The sequence below is a fragment of the Momordica charantia genome (genome assembly GCF_013281855.1).
Source record: "Momordica charantia cultivar OHB3-1 chromosome 8 unlocalized genomic scaffold, Mcharantia_2.0 BLBB01000008.1, whole genome shotgun sequence".
In the NCBI taxonomy this organism is placed as follows: Eukaryota; Viridiplantae; Streptophyta; class Magnoliopsida; order Cucurbitales; family Cucurbitaceae; genus Momordica; species Momordica charantia.
Genome location: NW_028275166.1, coordinates 26896989 through 26918378, shown reverse-complemented (window position 1 = coordinate 26918378; position 21390 = coordinate 26896989). Strand labels below are relative to the sequence as shown.

Below are 21390 nucleotides of genomic sequence, written 5' to 3'. Positions count from 1 at the left end.
AGTTGTTATAATTTAATGAACTGAGCCAAAGAGTAAAGTGACCTGCACGACTAATTGAGTATTAGCACGTAGAAGTGCTGTCAGCATTAAAGGTAGTTGGTTCATCTTCCAACTTGTTTATCTCAAAAAAGAGAGAGAAAATAAAAGAAAAAGAGATAACATCATGATTAAGAAAAGAGAAGCAGAATGAAATGAGGGAAGGGTAGACATTTGAACGAAAAAGAAACGGAGAAGGGTAATCTGGACATTTCGCTCGTAGGTCAAGTAGTCAAAAGGTTATTTTTATAAATTATTAAGACTGGATTAAATTTCAAATTAATTAATAAAATGGAGTAGTTTTACAGAAAGGGTGAAAATATTTGATCGATTGATTTTGATTCGATGCTAAAATATCGAAGTCTTAGTCCCGAAGGAAAAGACTCCCTCAGGCCGCCGCCGCCGCCGCCGTTTCTCGCCTGAAGAATCTCAGTTTATCTCTTAGAAACCCTAGCAATCCCGCCCACACGCCACATGTATCTCTTGACATCATCCCCTCGGCTATCCTCTCTCTGATCTCGTTCTTCGCTCTCTATCTCGGAAGTCGTTCGACTGTTTCAGCTACAATCTTCCGGTAAGTTTTAATCCTCTCTCTGTTTTTATTTTGTGAATTTGTTATGGCGTTATGTTGTTCAATTATTTGCCAATCGGAGTTTTGAATGGATATGTTATTTTCTTTTTGAGAATGTTCGATGCGATTAGGATGATAACTAGTGCTTTTTGGCTTTATTTGAAGTTTCTGTTACATTCTTCTTTTTTCCCTTTTTTCCCTTGAATACTTCGGATGATAACAAGTGGTGGTTAATATAGATATTTTATTTAACTCTTGGATGCATATTTTATTTCTTATCATTCGTATATTTCCTGCTTTTGGGTTTATGTAATTAGATCTGAAATTCGAAATTAATTGGGCTGTTTTGTGAGTGTCTTTACTATAATCTTATTGATTTTGGAAGTAAATTTCTAACATATGGGTATGATAAAAAAAGTATAACATATGGGCGTGTATACTGAAGTTGTATAGTTTTTTGGGAGGGTTCCCTCTACCCTCCGCCTTTAGGCTGTTTTTGCCTTTTTGGGCTCTTTTGACATGAATGCATTCCCTATGTTTCTTATAAAAAAAAAGGGCGTGCATACTGAAGTTGGAATAACCATTGACTAGCATATTTTTATAATCGTTTTTATCTTCTTAAATATGTCTATGTTTTGTTTGTACTACTTCAAAAGTTCAAGATATTGGAAGGCTAGAGGACGATCTTTAATAAGACAACGAAAAAACAACAATTATATTTATTTCATTTTTCTACTCTTTTATCATCAAGACCATATTATTGTTCTATTATAAAATCATCATTACGGTCCACGTAAAAGTAAGAATCTTAAAGCTCATGGTGGAGTGTAGTTGGAAAGAGGGAGACTTACTGACTTTGGATGGGGTTGTGTAAGAGGATTATTATTATTTATTTTCTTCTAAAAAGCTTGAGGTGCACTAAAATGCAGTAGTCTTGGGAAGCTTAAAATACGAGGTGCCAGAAAAAGCCAGGATTTTTTTTCCTTTTTAATAAATTATACAACATGTAAATTATTTGCCAATGTATGTGTCTTTGATAATAAGAATTATGCATTGAGTTAAAAGAAAACAAAAGAGAACAATGATCGAATAATTTGATTCTTTCAATGACAGCCCACAACATCACTAAAACAATCTTCATAATCACAATTTAGAGATCTAAGCAGTAACTAAGTGTGACTTTGCCCCATTTTTTCTCCTTTGTTGGACTTCTAGTCCTCTATCTCCATCTTTTGTCTCATTTTCATAGTTCTCCTGATCTATAAGGGGATGAAGATGAAGCTGTACTTTTTACTTATTGTCTTTGAAGTACTTGCTCTAAAATGATAGATAAATTCTTTCACTAGCATGAATTTTTTGTTACTTTTAATAATCATTAGGGTTTTGTAATCCTTGATCATGCATTTTTATGAATGTCTTTTTATTTAAATTGAGGCTTATGGCGCACGTTGTCTCGAATCACTCGATTTTTTGTCTAATCATTACTTTTACCCTTTACTAGTGTTATGGAGCTCATTTGTACTTTTATTTGCATTATGTACTTCTATCACCTGATAGTTTGATATTGACGTGTTAAGTTAAATTCATAAAGATATAGAACATGTCCTTTGGCTGATAGGTTATGTTAACCTCAGCTTTGACTTGGTAAATCAAATTGTTTTATATATTCTCTACTTCAGCACTTCTTAGTCTTGGTTGGGCTTTGGTGGGGAGTGTGTTTTGTTGATTATGGATGTTGAGTAGGATGAGTAGATCATGTTCAGGTGTTATTGCACACATATTACAGTTGATACATCAAATGAAGTATTGATTTATTAACTTTCATGCAAGTATCATAACGTGTGGTGTTCATCTTACCTATCTGCAGGATTGATGTATTGATTTATTGATTTTCATCCAAGTCTCATAACGTGTGGTGTTTATCTTACCTATCTGCAGGACTTATTTTTTTTTATCATTCTTTGAATTCTGCTTCTTCTTATTCAAACCAATGGCTACGCCTCTGGATATGTCACTAGAGGACATGATAAAGAAGAATAACCGTGAGAAGCTTAGAGCACGAGGTAGGGCCCGTCGTGGGCGTGGAGCAGGTGGGTCTTTTAATGGTGGAAGAGTAGTGATAGGGTCGATTCGTAGAGGCCCTCTCAGCATAAATACACGGCCATCTGCTTTCTCAATTAGCAAGGCAAGCTTCAAACTGTTGATGTTTAATGCATATGCTTGAGAACCTGATATTCCTTGAAAATACATGCTTATGGGGATCTCAAATAACATTATAGTAACTCTAACAGAAGAGGCTCAGTAAAATTGTTGTTCTATGGAGAATCTCATTGTGGCTCACCCTCTTATCCGTATCGCCATCTGGTGTATTTGTACCATTATCTTTGCAAATGTTGAATACGTGTGGGTTATCTGGGTTATTTTCAAGGGACTGTCAAGAGTGGAGAATTATATTCTTGTCGATTTATAAGCTGATATGTGTTTTCCCCATCTGGATTCTTATCTGCATACTTTCATCAGCCCCCACGCAGAATGAAGAATGTTCAATGGCAGCATGATTTATTCGAAGACAGTCTTAGAGCTTCAGGGATTTCTGGAATTGAAATTGGCACAAAGTTGTACGTTTCCAACTTGGATTATGGGGTGACCAAAGAAGATATAAGGGTACAACTTAAGCCATCTGTATTTGACTAAAGATGCTTTCTCTTCATTTTTTGATTAACATTCTCTTGGAACCTGACGGTGAACTCAGGAGTTGTTCTCTGAGATTGGAGACCTGAAAAGATTTGCAATTCATTATGACAAAAATGGCCGTCCAAGTGTAAGTTCCTACACTATCTTTTTGTAAAAATTTGTAGTAATATGTTGCTGTCTGGTTTTTTAGTTTTTCTGGAATCAAGTATCAATGTTATTTTTGTAGTATAGACTCTTGTCTCTCAGAAGTCAGAACTGTGTGACCATTGAATGAATATTTGCTTTTGGTGGATTTAGATTTATCCATATGCAATATTGATTTTTTACTTCAAAAGATAGATAGCCCTAGAAAAAACAATTACTAGGACTTTGCTACTAGAATACGTGTTATGAATGCAAAAGCCTTGACTACTTTTGCCAACAAACAGTACACAATGAAACATGATCTTAACAAACTTTAAATCATATTATTTAAGCTTGCTCCTTTATAGACATTGCCCAATAGGATGCGGAAGCTTCATATGTGTATAAAGTTTGCAATCTTTACTAGTGATACCACAAAATGAGACTAGTTGGAGACAAAGGCTGAGTAAGATTGAAAGAGACACTGTTTTTCTTCTCTTTATCCATCCCTTCAAGTTTCTGAACGTTTTTTTGGAAGGGCTTGATTGACACCACCCTCTGAGTTGGAGATGCCTTTTATGCCCCTTTATCTCTAGAAAAGACAAATAAAGGTGGTCATGTTTAGATTTGTTTGTAATAAGCCTCTGGGTTCGAATGGTTTCTCTATGGCTTTTGTTCTTCTTTGGATAAATTGGGATGTGTCAAAGGTGATAACCTTACGGTTTATTAGTTTTGTGTGAAGGGTGGAGTCATACACTTGCATTATCTTCAAGAAGTCCTCTACTGGAGCATAAGGGACGCCTTAAAAATAATAGCGAAGATTTTAGTTGAATTTGTTAGTGTTGATTGAGAGAAAAACAACCATAAAGAACAAAAAAAATGAATATAGGAAGAAAATGTAGAATTTTTTTTTGTCTTATGAACGCAAGGTTTTTTATTTTTGTCTACTGCCTTGACACAAACATATTCTTGAGCGTGAATATGATGTAGTTTCTATGCTAATCATAGAAAAATCAGCACAACTCAACTAAAAGTTTGCTAGTTCAGTGTCATTCTATAAGTTTGCTAGTTGAGTTGTGCTTATTTCTAATTCTTGCTCTTCTTGCTTGTCATTGTATTCATATTAGGGGTGAACATCAGTTGGAAAGTGTTGGTTTTGGCCGAAAATCTATCATTCTGTTTTGGTTGGTTGAAAACTAGAAATATTTTAAGCTTTATACTGACTGAATGTTTATATCGGTTCAGTTGGTTGGTCTTTGGTGAACATTAGAGGAAGAGATGCTCTGCTGTGGTGTGGCCACACAGCAAGGATTGAGATGGGAGGTGGAGAAGAGAGGGGAAAGGGAGTGAGAAAAATGGAAGACGAAATGAGGGAGGGGAGGGAGGGGTGGAAGGGAAAGAAAAAAGAGAGGGAAGGGGGGAGAGAAATCAGAGAGAAGGGGTCATGGGATGGGAGGATAAAAGAGGGAGGGAGAGAAAGAAATAAAGGAGAGAGAGGGAGGGAGAGGGGGACACGTGAAATGGTGAGAGGATTTTTTTATTAATTAATCAATTGGTTGGTTAGAATGGCACTTTTTGGCCACTCGCACTGACTGATGAGTCGGTTTTTTACTACCAACTTTGATTGAATGTAGGTTTTAACCAACCGACATTGGTTTGGTCTGTTTTCAGATTTCCTTGTTCACCCCTAATTCATATTTAGTTTCTTTTAAGTTGACATGAGATGTATCCGCTCATATGATAATTGTTGCGCTTGTGCTTTAAATGTGTTCTTAATTGGATCATGGTTGGTTCTCTTATCAAGCTTTAGTTGGCTGATAAACTTTCCGTTGTTCATTAAAGGGCTCGGCAGAGGTGGTATATACTCGTAGGAGTGATGCATTTGCTGCTTTGAAGCGCTATAACAATGTGTTATTGGATGGGAAGCCCATGAAGATTGAAATTCTTGGCGATAATGCTGAAATGCCAGTTTCTGCACGTATAAACGTCACTGGACTGAATGGGAGAAGCAGGAGGACAGTTGTTCTAACGTATGTAGTATTCTAGTTACTTTTCCCCTCTTCCTTTTTTGTTCCTTTTTTCCTATTTATTTATTTTTCATTTTATAACTAATTATTGTGCCCCTGGGAGGTAGAAAGTTACTGGATTTTTGTTATATTTCTGTCATTTTTATCTTGCTACTTTCAAGTTGCTTTTTGTTCGTCAAGTGGAAACTATCATCATCTGCCTCATTTCCAAAGGTGACATGACTGGGATTTCAGGCCAATTAGTCAGATAATAGGGTTTGTAAAAATTTTTGGAAGGTGCTTGTAGATTGGCTGAAGAAGGTTTCTTCCTTCAACGATCTCTCCAGATCTGGTTCCATTGAACGTTGATAAATTTGGTTGTAGGTTGGCAGGCAAACAATTCCACTCTTATTACATTACCAATGAATAGCTGGTGAGTTGATAAGGAGCAAGACTCAATGGTAGATCTTAAGTTAGACATCGAAAAGGCCTATGAATTAGTTGATTAGGACTTTCATACAAAGACTTTGAGCATAAAGGTTCTGAGCCAAATGTGTTAGGTGGATGCTTATTTGTTTCACTTACACCAGATTTTTCCATTTTTATCGATGGAAGACGACCTCCCTTGGGATAGGTTAAAGCTTCAAGGTTATTCAATGAGGTGTTTCTCTCTTCGTGTAGAATTAGATTATTGGGAGCAAATATGGAGTTCATTCCAATGACTGGAATGCACGCTTCAAAAGTCCTTGGAAGGTGAACTCCCTCTATCTTTTTAGTTTTCTCCCCTTCTCTGCAGGGGATGGTCGTAGAGTTTGGTTCTATAGGATCATTGGATCCATAAAAAATTAGGATCATTGGGTCCATGTGTTGCAATTCCCTTATATTTACGTAGTGGCCCTCAAAATATTCTGGTTGCTTATGTTATTTGCTCGCAGAGAGGGCTTTTTTTTGCAGGGCCCTTCAAGATCTTGAGATTTAGGAGCCTATTTCATCAAAAACCATTAATTACATAGAACCAACTGAACACACAGAAACACAAAATGTTCCCAAGTTCATAACCATGAGAAGCCTATTACTCAAAGATCTCTAATAGCAATCTACTTGGTTGGTTACTTTTGAGTAGTTAAACTATTTTGTTTGGATCAATCTGTCATTTGGTCTATTCAAAATCCACGAATTATATTGTAATAAAATTTTGGATAAGTTTTACTGTAGTTCCAATAGATGCAGTCTGCTATGTTAGTCTTTTTTATGTTAATTTTAATAGTTTCTGTGATGTTGAGCCACATGTATGTGATTGCTTCCCTGGATGTGAATGTAGTGGCCAAATCATTTCTCTTCTCTCTTATCCTTTCTATCCATTTTCTCTGGCCAACCTCCGGTGATTCTTTTCCAAAGGAGAAGAAAATAGTACCCATCTTGAAGTGGCGGAGGATTTCTGCCTCAATGCTAAATCAACCCCTTACCTTCTTGCAAAGAGGCATGTGGAAAGAAATGGAGGGGGGGGGGGGGTCATTTCATTTTTTTTATCGAGAACGAACCGGTTTAAGAGATGAGAGAATTAGGGATACAGTGTTTATTAGAGACAAAAATAGTAATTAATATGATCTCTACCTGCTAACTCTTTAGGTCTGATGGGTTGGTTATGTCATTTTAATGTTCAATGTATTGGGGGGGGGGAGTTAGAAAGAATTAGAGGAGGGTCATTTCATTTTTGTATCGAGAACAAACAGGTGTATATGGATGTGTCTGTGCATGGGAGTACGTGTCTCACAATTTCGAAAGAATTAGAGAGGGTCATTTCATTTTTGTATCAAGAATGAACAACTCTAAAAGATGAGAGAATTAAGGATATAGTGTTTATTAGAGACAAAAATAGTAACTAATATGATCTCTACCTGCTAGTGCTAACTTTTCGAGTTTGATGGGTTGGTTATGTCATTTTAATATTCAATGTATTGAAAGGGGGAGGAATCTTTTGGATTCAACTTGTTAGGGCTTTTCTTTGGAGCGTTTGGTTGGAGAGGAACAACAGGATCTTCAATGCCACATCTCTCTCAATTGATTTTTTTTTAATCTTTTATTATTTTTTTTTGTAGAGTTATTGTGTTACCTCTTGGTGGGTGTAAATGCTTCTATTCCTCCTTCAATAGCTACAATCTAAATGATCTTGCCTCTAATTAGAAGGCGTTTTTGTATCCAGCCTTCGTGGCTTTTTGTATATTTTATACTATCTATGAAATACATGTTTCTTACAAAAAAAAAAGTATTGAAAGATATGTAATAAACACCTTTTTCATCAAAATGGTATTTCCAGTTCCATTGTAAGCTTTCTAAAAGCCCACTCCAAATCAAACGGTACTAGAAGCATAAATTCTGCTAGCACTGTCCTAAACTAGCATTTGCAGAGTGCAGTCAAGTTACTTCTTAAAATGTGGCTATATTGTCAAAATTCGTTTTTATGCAGATGGGCCTTTGTAGAATTTTATACAAATAGTTTGCTAATGGTTTCTTATCTCATGGACTGATACAGACGTTCCCTTGTCCTTGGCTGTAGTGTTGGAATCTGTCCCCCCTTTCTTTTTACGTACTTTGAAATTAAATTGTTTCTTAAAATGATTAATGAAAACGAAACAAATCCGCTACAGATGCTGATTGATATTTGGGTATGTGCAGGTCTGAATCTGGTCGTACCGATAGCTCTACCGTGGTCAACCATTTTCCTGGGTAAGTTCTAACTGGTGACAAATTTTTTTACAAGAAAGTTTTTATATTTTAATAGTGGATTGGAGCACGTGGGTTTTATTATTATTATTATAACTATTATGTTTTGGCATTGTTTGACTGTGGGAGTTGGATAGGGTTTTAGGACATTTTTTGTTATTATTTTTATACTTCCGACTTTCTTAGGGATATTACAATTGAGATGTTTTCTAAATTAACTGTTTGTTTATGATCATGAATGATTTTTAAGTATGGCTTAAATTAAATGCATTATGTTTAAAAATTAATATTTAGAAGACAAATGAAAATAAAAGAACAAAAAATATTTTCCTTGTAGTTTTAATAATTTGAAATAATAGTAAACAGTTTTAAAATATCATTTTTTACAATTTAAAATAACAAGAAACAGTTTTCAAAACAATTTATAAAAGGCAGAATAAGCTGTGTTTTTCAACCTTTTCTAGGTGTGATCACAAATGTGATTTGCTTCGTAGTTTTTAACAAGCTAATGTTTAAGGGAGTGAGAGGAAAAAAGAAATGTGGGGGCAGAGGAGGTTAAAGAAAGTAGTCACTGTAGGACATTTGAGATCCTAGAAATTTGACGTATTTAAGGCATCATTCTTAATTGTGATACCGTTTGCGTGAGCAAGACATCTCTACTCTCTGTCAAGGGTGGTAGGTTCGAGTCCTTTTTCGGTATTTATGAAGTAATATTCTAAAGGAAAAAAAGAGTCCCAATTCTGTATTTGTGAAGTAATATTCTAAAGGAAAGAAAAGAAGATAGTATGTATGTGTAAGGCCCCCAGTAGTAAATACGTATGCAAGGAGGGACAAAGAAGGGAATTCGCCACCTTCAAGTTAGTTAGTTTTAGTTTATATGCTTTTGGGATCCTTTGTAATGTTTTCATGCTTTGTTTGGGAAAGTCTTGGTTGGGAGAACACCAGTCCTCTCTAAGTGGCTGGGGAGACCTTTTGTAAAGCCCTAGGGCTCTTGTTTCCTGGGAATATCAGTATTTTGTATTGGGTTTCTTATAGTATGGTGATCTTTGACTAAAGTCTATGTAGTTGAGATCAACTAATGGAGTTGGTAGATCGACTTTTTTCCGTAGCTGTTTGGTTTTTATTAAAGTTTTTGGATTTTGTATAGTCCAAGCAATCGTGGAGCGCTGAGGGGCCGTGGCCGTGGGCGAGGGGGCTGGAGCCGTGGTCAGGGTCAAGTTGGAGGTGGCCGAGGTCGAGGACGTGGTCGTGGGCGTGGCCTGGGGAGGAAGAAAACCGTGGAGAAGTCCTCAGATGAACTCGACAAGGATCTCGAAAATTATCATGCAGAAGCCATGCAAACCTGAGCCTCGGAATTATGTAAAAACCGAAGTATGGTCTGATTAACCACTTATGTTAGCTGTTAGAAAATGTTATACATTCTCTGGGTGATTATTTTGTTATCAGCAATAGTTTCCATGCTTTGTTTTCCTGTTCAGTAGGGCTAGATTGTATTTGCCTGTTAATGGAGATGATGCTGTTTGACCCTTGCTTATCGAAACTTTTACCTTTTCGGTTGATCCCGAACTGAAGCAAACCAAGATGTCTGCAACTGCAAGCCTCTCAAATATGTACAAAGGATAATGAGTTTAGTTGTCGTTATAATGTTGTTTAAAATAGGGGTATCTTTGTATTTATGGGACATATTTGCTTGCTCTCTTTTAACACTGGTCTCAAGAATATCAAATCATCCTTCCCAATTTTTCTTCCTCTCGAGCTCTCCTTTCTCCCGACCCCGACCCCGATCATTCTCTTATCTCCTCCCCAAAGATGTTGAACTTGTGTTAAATCAGTCTAATTAAAAGCTATCATGCATTGTGCTGTATAAGATTTTTGCTACGTGAAATGGGTGATTGGCTTGATCAATATATATTTGCTCGACATTGTGCTGTGATGCTTTACATTTTTTGGAGTGTTATTAATTCATTTTGATCAGTTGAAAGCCACAGGAAAGTTCCAACAGAGTTTTATTTTCTAAATATTTACAAAAAAATATGTTATCATATACTACACTTTAAAAAATAATTATAAATATAATAATTTTTATGAACATAATTATTTATCATTTGGCATTTGCTCCTCTATCCTCAGGTCTAATGCAATTTGAAAGAGTTTAGGGATCTTTTAAACACAACTTTTAAAATTTCTGACTAAACTTATAATAATGGAAACTTTACATTTTTTTCTGAGTATAACATAATAGGGGCAAGGATTTGAATTCACAATATTTTAGTTGAAGATAAATGTTTAAACTAATTGAGCTATGCTTAGAGTAGCACTGTTATTTTTTAAAGCTATAAAATGATTAGTGAATATTTTGGTGACATGTCGAAAGTACAACTTCAATATTAATAACATTGATTACTTCAATATTAATAACATTGATTTAGTCATCAATGTTAGTAATGTTAATAGTTTCTTCCTTGGGAGGTTGGCTTAATATATAATTTGAAAGCATTTTTTGGATGTTACATTACATGAATACCAAAACTACTCAATCTTTTATGATATTAAAGTTCTGTACTAAAAAAAGTCGCACAACTAGCGAAAGAGAGGGAGAGGATCATGCCAATTTGTATGTGCATTTTGTCCATCCTGTACTTGTCTGCCTAGCTTTCATTCTTTTTACTATATTTGAAGAACACTTGAATGGGAATAAAAAAGTACCTAAAATGTGTATAATTCCATTTCCCACTCCTGGCACGATTTCCATTTGAATATGTTTCTTATGAAACATACTCCCATTTAAGTGGGTCCAAAGCCTTTCGTAATTACTCGTTAGATTTGATCTGGCTAGAGTGGAGTCTGTTTTTTTAGTTCGGTTGGACTTTTTTTTTTATGCCCTTTTGTATTATTTCATTCTTCTCAATGAAAGTTCGGTTCGGTTTTTATTAAAAGAAAAAACATACTTCCATCCACCAAATTCAAATGCAGCTGTGATAATTGCCTGAATAGAAGTGGGTAAGAAAGGAAATCAATAAAATCATCAATAAGACATCAATTGATCGCTAGAAGACAACCAAAATAATACACACCATATCAACCGCAATTTTGATGAATGTTCTCAGCACAAGAGGACAGCCATTTCTTTCCCTTCTCATCTTCATAATTGTTATTCACGCTGAAGGCAAACTAAACTGCCCAATTGTATAAATCATGACTATTTTACAGACCAAAAAAAAAAAAAAAATTCAAAACACATGAAGAATATGATCCTATACTCATACTCACAACAGATGGGATATGCATATGGAAATCTAACCTCGAACTGACTTGAACGTAGAAGAATGAAGCAACAATGTTATTGAGACTGAGGGACATTATCTTCTACTGTTGCTGCTTCTTTTCTGAGATGCAGGTCTCCCGATTCATTCTGATGAAATAGCTTTCCGACCACATCATCCCAGTTTGTCCGGCCAGAAGTGGGTTTCATCTTTGTTGAGGAGTCTCCACTTTGACTTGAAGAGGGCTCTTCTGTTTCACCCTCGTGACGAGAATTCTCCTCCTCCATCGGGTCGACTGCATGAGGAACATTCAGACTAACAGCTCTGTCCAAAGCATCTTTGTGCTCTTTATCAAGGGTTTTCTTCCTCTCAAACCTTGGTATTTTTGGTGCAGTTGTGGACGTACTATCAGAGGTTTCTTTCATTAACTGACGAGTGTGATTCTTGTCAAATTATGTAAAGAAAATATGCAAAATAGCACACAGCTGATACAAATCTTAACATATGACTGTCAGTATAAAGAGGTGTTCCAGCAAAATAATGCCTCAAAAGAAACATAATCAAGGAATTCTACGTTAGGCCACCTAGTTATATAATGTATAACAGAGAACAAGATTGATTAGAACTTCAGTTTATTCCACGTAATTTCAACATCTTGTGCATCTTTTACTTTTTCCTTCACATAATTTCAATTCCATTCCAACAGAAGCATTCACCATCAAACTTCAACTTAGCCTACTTGCCTATGATGTAGTTTGGAGGAGGAATAGCCCAATTGGAAGTGCTAAAGACAGTTTTCCAGAAATTCGAAGCGTTGGCAATTGGCATCCTCTTTGGATCTTGTCTCGAGTGCTGATGATGCCAAATAAAAGTTCCCACATAAGACCATTTATTTTAATCTTTTTTTGGGTCAAGGCCTTTCCATATGGCTTTGCATAAACACGCCAAGACAGGAGAGATCATTGTTGAGATAAAGGAACAAATATTTACCAGTGAAGGAGCCCAATCTGTAATCATTCTGATAGAACCCAGAATGTATTGAAATATAAAGGATAGAAGAACTACAATATAATCCCAATCCCAAATATTAGAGGTAGTTGGATCTTCCCCTCCCTTGAGATGTCACTCAAGCCTAAACCACAAAGTCAATGCTTCCTTCCTCATTTCTCACTCCCTCAATTTATAACAAATCCCCCTAACAACTTCCTTAACTAATTATGAATATACCCTTACTATTCTATTAATAATCCTAATTACCCCTAAGGGCCATTCCTATCACATTCCAAGACCAACTGCATTCCAGATTTCAAAGAGAGGGATTAGCCAGGATGTGGGTGAGGAAGATCCATTCTAGCACCTCTTAAGACATTCAGATTTCTTCTAAGATTGATGCTCCTTCCCACGTGGGAGGTGCTCCACTCCACTGTTGGTTGATGATGCGGTTCCTGCTATTGGAGAGAGAATGAAGTGAGGGAGGAAACCTTCCAAGGGTCTTCCCAAAATCCTTTTATACTGTTGTTGTTGCCTACATTTTTCCAAATATTCTGGAAGAAAACATGTTACAGCTTTCCATGAAAGAAATATCCTCTCTATTTCCTACCGCTGGATTTGGAAAATTACCAATGCCAAGCCCAACCTCCTTTTATCTTTGCCCCTTTACATAGGAAATATCTAAAGAGTTTCTCAATGGAGTTAGTCACTTTTGAGGGCATATGGACAGAAGGTCATGTAGTAGATGGGAAGGCCCCTTGGCGATATTATACGTTGTCACTAAAGCCTACGCATTAATTGCAGGGAGAGTGAGTGTTATCTATGATGAATGGGGCTTGTAACTGATTCAAGCGAGGAACTTCTCACAAATGCCATGAAGGATGGATGAGCTCCCCTCGATGAGGCCTGCGGGAACAAATCTTTTACAAGCTTCCTACTTCTATGTGCTAGGAAAATTGTTATTAGATCATGGCAAAGTCGCCATAACCCACAGGTCGTAGTGGAAGGGAAACCAAGTCTTGTTTTTAGGTTTGCATGCACTCATGGAGGGGATCTTTCTTGAATGCCTTCAACTATTTGCATTCCTTGGTACCAATGATCGATTTGAAGACCATGAGCCATGAGTGCTAACCGAAGACCCACTATCTGACGGTAGGACCTATAAACGCTCATGCTGGGTAACTCATGGGTCCTATTGCTTGCTATCTATCAATATACCAGTGGGTCCAGTCTACTTTTGGTTAAGGTTTTCGAGATCAACATATTGTCGCACAGTCAAAAAGAAATAGTTAGATTTTCTGGATCAGGTGTGCTCATTATATATCCAAAAGTTCATCCATGCATCATCAGTGATAGTGATAGCCTTAAAATATTAATTGAGATGCCTGCTAAAGCTAATAAGTTACCACTCAGAACATTTGGGATTCTTTGAGCTTTTTGTTGATTTGAGAAAATATCGGAGTAAGGTAGACTTTTGGGTGATGTGTATTATGGCTGCCATGGAACCAGCACCCAGTATTTTATTTTATTTATCTTTTTTTGGAACTTCCAGCACCCAGTATTTCAGCTGTAACAAGAGAAGCATGGTTGCAACTGCAAGTATACCCACAGCTAAGTCTCTTGCAAAGGGGCCAAGAAAGTCATAAGAATATGTAGGAAAAGCAAACTATGTTGGAGAGCTTACTATTTTGTGGCCATAGAATCTACGCAAACTCTTCCAAAAAAAAACAAAAAAACAAAAACTATCAAAAGAATAAATAAATATAAAAACAAAAACTTGCTACATTAGTTATACCTTGTCCAAAACTCAACTCTATCCAATTTGAGTGATTACACCTCATACCTTAGAACTCATAGACACAATTGTACAACCTACAGAACGGGATGAGATTTCTCTCACTTTTGGCATAGCGGGCCCCCAGTGGGAGGCCCGCACGACGGGCTATTAGCTCAGTGGTAGAGAGCACCCTTGATAATTGCGTCGTTGTGCCTGAGCTGTAACACACACCTAGAGCACATAGTATATTTTGGTTGGAGCACGGTAATGTGGGAGTTATAATGGTAATTAGTTCATAAGCATGTTAGAGTTGAGTGGTTGTATATATAGTATGGACTTAGGAAGTGGGAATCAAGTAGAATTTCGAGAGTAGTTATAGGGAGTTGTTGGGCCTCTTGAGCTGAACAGTTTGGAAACTTGTATTTCATTTGTCAATTTAAATACAAAGAAAATTATCTTGTTCTAGTAGCTTTGGCAGTGTGCCATGGCTGTAGGAAACTTGGAACCACGACAGTAATGACCCTTCAAGATTTCTGCAAGGTATGTTTCATAGAGAAACGGAAGGATGGTCAGAGCTACAATTGCTTATACAAGCCTTATGAGAATAGATGAGATAAAGACTGGACCCTGAAAACTACTATAGAAGGAAATTGGTAAATGATATGGAAGAACAAATACCCAAAATTCAAAAAGATGAAGTTTTTATCTTCCCCCTTTTCCATGGAGGTAAGATCACTGTAAATAATGGATAAAAAAAGAAACCTCATACGGGAGGTTGTAGCTTGAGAGATACAGGAGAATTTTTGGAGTTACAGGGAGAGAAATTATTTTTGTGATATATCTCAAGTAATGCTTTCTCATGGAGCGCCCTACACAAATGCTTTCACAAGTATCTTTTTTCTTTTATGAAGTTGAGAGCAATTCTTTAATTCTTTAACTAAGGTGCCTTCCCCTCCCCCATTACTCTCTGGAAGAAAATCATGGTTTTCTATCAAAAAGAAAATTCCATTCCAACACAAATATACAAAAGGCTAGACCAGACTATACTGCCAAAACATTCCTATTCTTCCTCCTTCTGTACTCCTTTCACCACTCCTTGAATCCTTTCACTAGTTTATTTCCACAAAGAAAATGAGAGATAGAGAGAGAGAGAGGATAACACAAGATTTTACTGCACAGATATGAGAAACACAGAGTCATCGGTTAAGAAACGTAACAAAGTTTCTACTTACTTCCAAGGCCTTCCCTGCTTCTTTTTCAATCCATATAATCCCATGATCAGATGTGGCATTACACGACAAGACAATATGTTCAAATCTTCCATCGACGGGAATAGCAGTTCTAACTTCAGGAGGAAACCTCCCACATCTGGGATGCAAGGAGTGAAATCATAAATACAAATAAGAGATGTAACAGAAGGAGGAAGAATTACAATCAGAAAGACGATAACGGATCACAAGTGACTTCCAACAACACATTTAAATGATAATGATGTAAAGGCTGTCAAATCTCTGGATAATCATGAAGGCAAGTAAATTGAAGTTGAGTACAGATTTTTTGAGAGTATATCATCAACCAGAACTCAAATAAAAAGATTATTTGCTCATGGCCCCAACTTATACTATGCTTTCACATTGGCTTTTACAAACTGTGGGGTCTCAGGCCTGTATTTTGGCTAAATATATAATCAGGTTCCAACCCTCTGCTTCCAAGTCATAAAAGAAAAAAGAAACAACGTACAAGAGGGAACACCACAGTGAAAACAAGCTTAACTTACAGTGTAAAGGCCAAACACTGTCTTGTTGCAAATGTGAAAATAGAAATTGAAGTTACAAAGGACCAGAACTTAACTTTATGATGTTTTAGAAGATAGTGCTTGATTTATGATGTTGGCTGTAGTGCATGTAAAAAATAAAAATGATTGAAATTCAGGCAAGTGGCATAAACTTGTTCAGTTTGTAAGGCAACTAATATGTGTATACCGAACTCTCAAAATTCAACCAAACAAATAGAAAATTATTCTAACCGAATTAAGGAGAACAGTTAAAGTGGCCTATACCTGCAAAATTTTCTTTCAACAACATGATACATTCTTCCAGGTGCATATAGTCTTCTTTGATCCCGCAGTTTTCGACCCTCAGGTATGAAGGTATCCCTCAGGCAAACCATAAATAATAGGCAAGGCAAACTGTCCAAAGCATCAAGGCCTGGTTTAAGAGATATTAATAGCAATTTTATTGCGCTAGTTCTAGAAAGAAGAGATCGTGTCATAGATCCAAAAAAGTCAACCCAAGAATAGCACATACCAAAAGATTGACTTGAATATATCTTCCAAGGGTGTGGCAGTTCTTGGTAAGAAATCATCCTGGATAGGAGCAACAAACACACACCAATTTAAACCAACATTGATCTAATAGAACTGAATTATATCGCCGACGAATAACAGAAAATGTCAGGGACAGAAGGACGACACCACAAGCTTAAGAATATCAAATCTCAAAGTTAATTGATAGAACTGATAAATTAAGCACCACTAATTCTTAGAAGGTTATGGGATCATTAGCTGAAATCCCAAGTTGGAGCAAGCATTAGAATGAACAAAATGAAGATCAGAAAACCCAAACTGTGAAAGAATGCTGAAAAAATCTGCAACAGACGTGTCAAAAATAAAATCACTATTGAGCAATCAAAATTGCCTGCATAAATCAGTCGATACCTGCAAAATCACTGAATTAATCACATCCGCATACTTGACGGCCAAATTAAGCGACATACACCTCGCCGGCGCCAGCGCATAGCACCGGACCTTACTCCTCGGAATCCCCCCCAATCGATTCCGATGATTAACCACAACCACAGTGAGCAACGCCGCCACACCAGACCCCAAAGAATGACCCGCAAAAACCATATTATAATCCGATCCATTCTCAACCCAGAGGCGTTGCAGCGTCTCGGACTCCTGATTCAGCAACCAAATGGCAGATTTCAAAAGGCCGTGATGAACAAACCCACCATCGAACATCTGCATCCCCAATCGATTATCCAGCAACAGCTTGTAATCACTCTCCTTCACCAGATTAAGACCGCGAATGGCGAGAACAATCTCGCGATGGTCGTGGTCGACGTAGATTATGTAGGGCGGAGCCCTACCCAGTGTCTGCTCGTAAGTGACGCGCTTGATGAGCCATTGGGGGTTGGGGCGGTAGCCCCCAGAGGGGAGGAATTGGGGGTTCTGAAGATCGGATTCGTAGACGGCGAGGACCAAGCGGCAGATTCGAGGGACGGACTCGAAATCGTCGACAGTGGCGGGGGGCCATGAGACGCTGTCGTAGGAGCCGATGTAAGTGCAGCGCTTCCATGCCCAGCGCAAGCAACCCAACACGACGACGCACTCGATTCCGCAGGAGAAGGACATTGGAGAGAAATTGAAATTGAAATCCAAATGGGTATCGCAGGAACACAGAGAAACAGAGGAAACTGAGGTGAAGAAGAAGAAATTGCTGCGATTGTGAGCTCAGACTCAGAGTAGTGGAAGCTTTTTTCAGCTATGGCTTTGAAATTCGGGATTTGAAGGGAAGAGAGATAGAGAGAGAGATGTTTTTTGCTGTACTGAATCGTCGTCTTCTACAATCTGAATCTGTCTGTCAATCTTTGGATTGTTGTTCGTCTTCTCTGTGATTTGTGGTTTTCGTGTACAGTAAAATTCTCAAAGCAAAGCCGTCTTCTTTTTCTTTTTCTTTTCTTTGTCTTTTCTCTTCTTTTCTTCTTTTCTTCTTCTTCTTCCTCACATTATTTCAATTTCAATACTAAAAACACGCAGAATTTAATTCTTTCTATTCTCTCGGCCTCAACATTATTTATTTATTTATTTATTTATTTACTTAGGATATAAATTTATTAATATTTATATTAACTCCCATTATCTTACGGAATTAACATCATTAGTATATATTTTTAAAAAAACATCACTGAGTCATACTCGTTATATATATATTAAAAATAGTTTATCCCACTTGATGAATAATTTATGTTTTAACATGTTTATCAAATATTCATTATCTTAATAGTTAAATTTTGGAGTCTATAAGATGCCTTAACAGCTAAAGTTATGCTCATGTTAGCGATTCAGCTCTTCCAATTATTCTTTAATAAATAGTAATCAATATATTTTTATCGTGGATGATAATTATTGATTTAAATGATACATAATTGATTTAAATATTTAATATTTTATTTAAAAATATGTATTTAATAATTATAATCATGCTTATTATTAGTCAACTATAATTATGGTAATTGTTGAGTGATGTAAATTTTATTTTCGTTATATTTGTAATTATTTTCTTGCTACTTTTATAATATTTTATCTTGATTCCGTAACTATCCCTTAAAATTGCATATAATTTTAGAGCTAATTCTACATGATTTATTTATTTATTTCAATCAACTTTAACATGATTATGGGATCTTTTTTTTTTCCTTTTTTTAATAACATTAAAAACAAAATATGTTGATGGAAAATTAAAAAAATTGAATTAAACAACCCTTTTAAACCCCATGGTTAAGATATATATCTCAAATCAAAATGTCGTGCATTCGAATCTCGACCTCGTATATTTTTTTTACCAAAAAAATCAATGAAATTCACCCTTTCTGATTCAAAATTAACTAACCCAAATAAATCAAAAGTCTCATTTAAAAATTAACTTTGGAAATGAGCTTGATTTAGTCCTCCTCTTTTTTTTTTTTTTTACGAGATTTAGCTTTTTTTTATTTTTGACAAAAGATTTTGTCCATTTAATTCTCTCTTTTATGTGTCATGACTCAATCATATATATACACAATATAATAAAATTCAAATATCTATATTATTGTTATGACTTTGAATTTTATGAAAATAGGATTCAAAGATGGATTTTTGTATTGTTATGACTTTGAATGTTATGAAAATAGGATTCAAAGATGGATTTGTGTGTATGTATGTGTGTCGAGATATATATATAATAAATTAAGACAAATGACAATGTGGAATTTGAGGTTTTTTTTTTTTTAAGATATACCAACAAAAGCTGAAAACACAATGCATTGTTATAAATTCCCATTGGTTTGATATCTTGCTTGGTCAATTCACACTATTTAAATTTATTCTAATAAAAATGAACTTTGACTATATTGTATTTCTAGAAACAATATATTGTTATAGCGATGTCGAAAATCTATGGTTAATCAATTGTATGGCGATCAGTGTTGTTATGTGATTTTGGTTGAATAGGTGACTAAGTTGATCAATTGTATGTTAGCGTTATTGGAGGTAGAAATCTTTGAAAGGTGTGAATGAATGTCGAATAATACTTGTACAACAAAGATGCAAAATACAATCTCTTGCTTACGTTAGTTTGAATCTTGAGTTTGATAGAGTTTTGATACACTAGAGATTTATATGTTATCTCTTCTTCATTCTCTTATATATAAAAGGAAAAAAAAGATCTAAATATTATTTTCTAATAATCGTAGGTAGCCTAAGGCACGAAACACCGATTATTGCTAGGACGTTGGCCAACTAGTAAAGTATTACCATATTGAGCATGCACTAGTCACAATTGCAATTGTGAGTTATTAAGACGTCACCGACAACTTGACAAGATTGTAGATGAGGTGCAATGTCGTAGAGATGAATGATCACGATGTGACCATTTTGTATTAATATTGTAGGGCATGACAACATGCCATTGGTGACATCCTTCCTACATGGATCACATTCCATATTACGTTATTTGCCACAACATGACAAACTAATGTGATTTGTCCCCTTCGAGCCTTTTGGACATACGTTAAACGTCTCGGGTAAAAGTCCAATCTTATTTAGGTCGAATTACAAGCACTTGGATTCATTTAGATTACGGTAGCTTCGCAATTGCACCTTGAAAGACTACAACTGACCGAGAGTAAATTGGCTTTCCAACTTTCACATTGGCTAAGCTATGACTCAGTTATGTATACTAGTTTGACTTTTTTTTGTTGATTTTTTTTTGAAAAAAGCCTAAAATAAAACTAAAACAAAGAAAAGTCACTTGCAACTACATCCTGAATCTAAGCAGGAAAGTTAGAAATCCATCCTTCTTCCCCATCGTTGTGGGTCGCTCTCCTCGCCAAGTCGTGGGCCACTGAATTCTTCCATCTGTTGATGTGGGCGATCGAAACAATTCCTCTCGCTTCCGCTAATTCCACACCTTCCTCAACAAGCCAAATATTTTATGTTAGATCGACGTCCTCCTTCTTCATTAATCGAATTACTTCGACTGAATCTGATTCAAGGTAAATTGGACTTCTACTTTGCATGTTGATGAATTGGAGTCCTCGAATTATCGTCATTAGTTCTAGGGCGTTGATTTCCTTCTTCTCCCTGATTTTGCAGTTTCCAGCCAAAACAATCTCCCCCCTACAGTCACAAAGAATCCACCCTATGCCACCTACTTCGCGCTCCTCACTCCACGATGCATCTGTATTGAGTTTCCAGCAATTGGTAGGGGGAGCACTCCACCGAACGCCAAGCATGTTGAGATTCTCCCTTCCTCGTGGCAGGTACCCATCATTTTGTTGGCTCCTTCTCGTTTGGGATATGCATGTGCCTTTATCTATGTTGGAATTTATGAACAAGACTATTGATCGGTCTAGTTGTTGTTCATCAATTGTTTCTCCTCTAAAGATGCTTCTGTTTCTGCTTTCCCATATCTGCCAAGCAATAACCATGCTGGTAGCCACCTCTTCATCTGAAAGCATGTTCACCAACCAGTTCCAACTGTCCTTGTTCGTCCAATGAACCCTGTTAACACCAAAATGAGCATAGTAAGTAGGAAGAAATTTACTCCAAATATTCCTAGTTACCTTACATTCCCATAAAAGTGCTCCACCATCTCTTCTTTTCTCTACACAAACCACAAAAAATATCAGTTGAAATTCCTTTCTTCTTAAGGTTCATTTTGGTTGGTTATTTCTAAATCATGCTATTACTTATTTAAACTTGCTTAGATCGACAATTAACCGCTTACTCCAAAGTAAATATCTAAGATGCATGACAATCTCGAGTTCGATTAATTAAAATATTATAATATTTTAGGGGTATTAAAAGTTGGAATTTCCATACTGCATTTAACTAAATAAAAAAAGAATATTTAAGAGGCATTAATATCCAATCAATTATTAGAC

The 21390-nt window shown here is 36.2% G+C and overlaps 3 protein-coding genes across 3 annotated transcripts; 1 reads left to right on the top strand and 2 right to left on the bottom strand.

Annotated features, from left to right (window-relative positions):
• Positions 1–367: 367 nt before the first annotated feature.
• On the top strand, positions 368–9902 carry LOC111013262 (THO complex subunit 4D). The gene is made up of 7 exons (XM_022287687.2): positions 368–610; positions 2546–2792; positions 3128–3271; positions 3360–3428; positions 5267–5454; positions 8107–8157; positions 9302–9902. Exons 2-7 carry the CDS (start codon positions 2598–2600, stop codon positions 9498–9500), a joined length of 846 nt encoding a protein of 281 aa, XP_022143379.1. The 5' UTR covers positions 368–610; positions 2546–2597; the 3' UTR covers positions 9501–9902.
• Positions 9903–11167: 1265 nt separating this feature from the next.
• On the bottom strand, positions 11168–17965 carry LOC111013234 (alpha/beta-Hydrolases superfamily protein). Its single transcript, XM_022287643.2, has 5 exons — positions 16901–17965; positions 16491–16549; positions 16244–16372; positions 15417–15552; positions 11168–11845 (listed from the first exon to the last, which is right to left on the bottom strand). The coding sequence occupies exons 1-5, from the start codon at positions 17597–17599 to the stop codon at positions 11495–11497; spliced, it is 1374 nt and encodes a 457-aa protein (XP_022143335.1). The 5' UTR covers positions 17600–17965; the 3' UTR covers positions 11168–11494.
• A 2471-nt stretch (positions 17966–20436) lies between these two features.
• On the bottom strand, positions 20437–21098 carry LOC111013216 (uncharacterized). The gene is made up of 2 exons (XM_022287625.1): positions 21070–21098; positions 20437–21007 (listed from the first exon to the last, which is right to left on the bottom strand). The coding sequence occupies exons 1-2, from the start codon at positions 21096–21098 to the stop codon at positions 20437–20439; spliced, it is 600 nt and encodes a 199-aa protein (XP_022143317.1).
• Between the last annotated feature and the right edge of the window lie 292 nt (positions 21099–21390).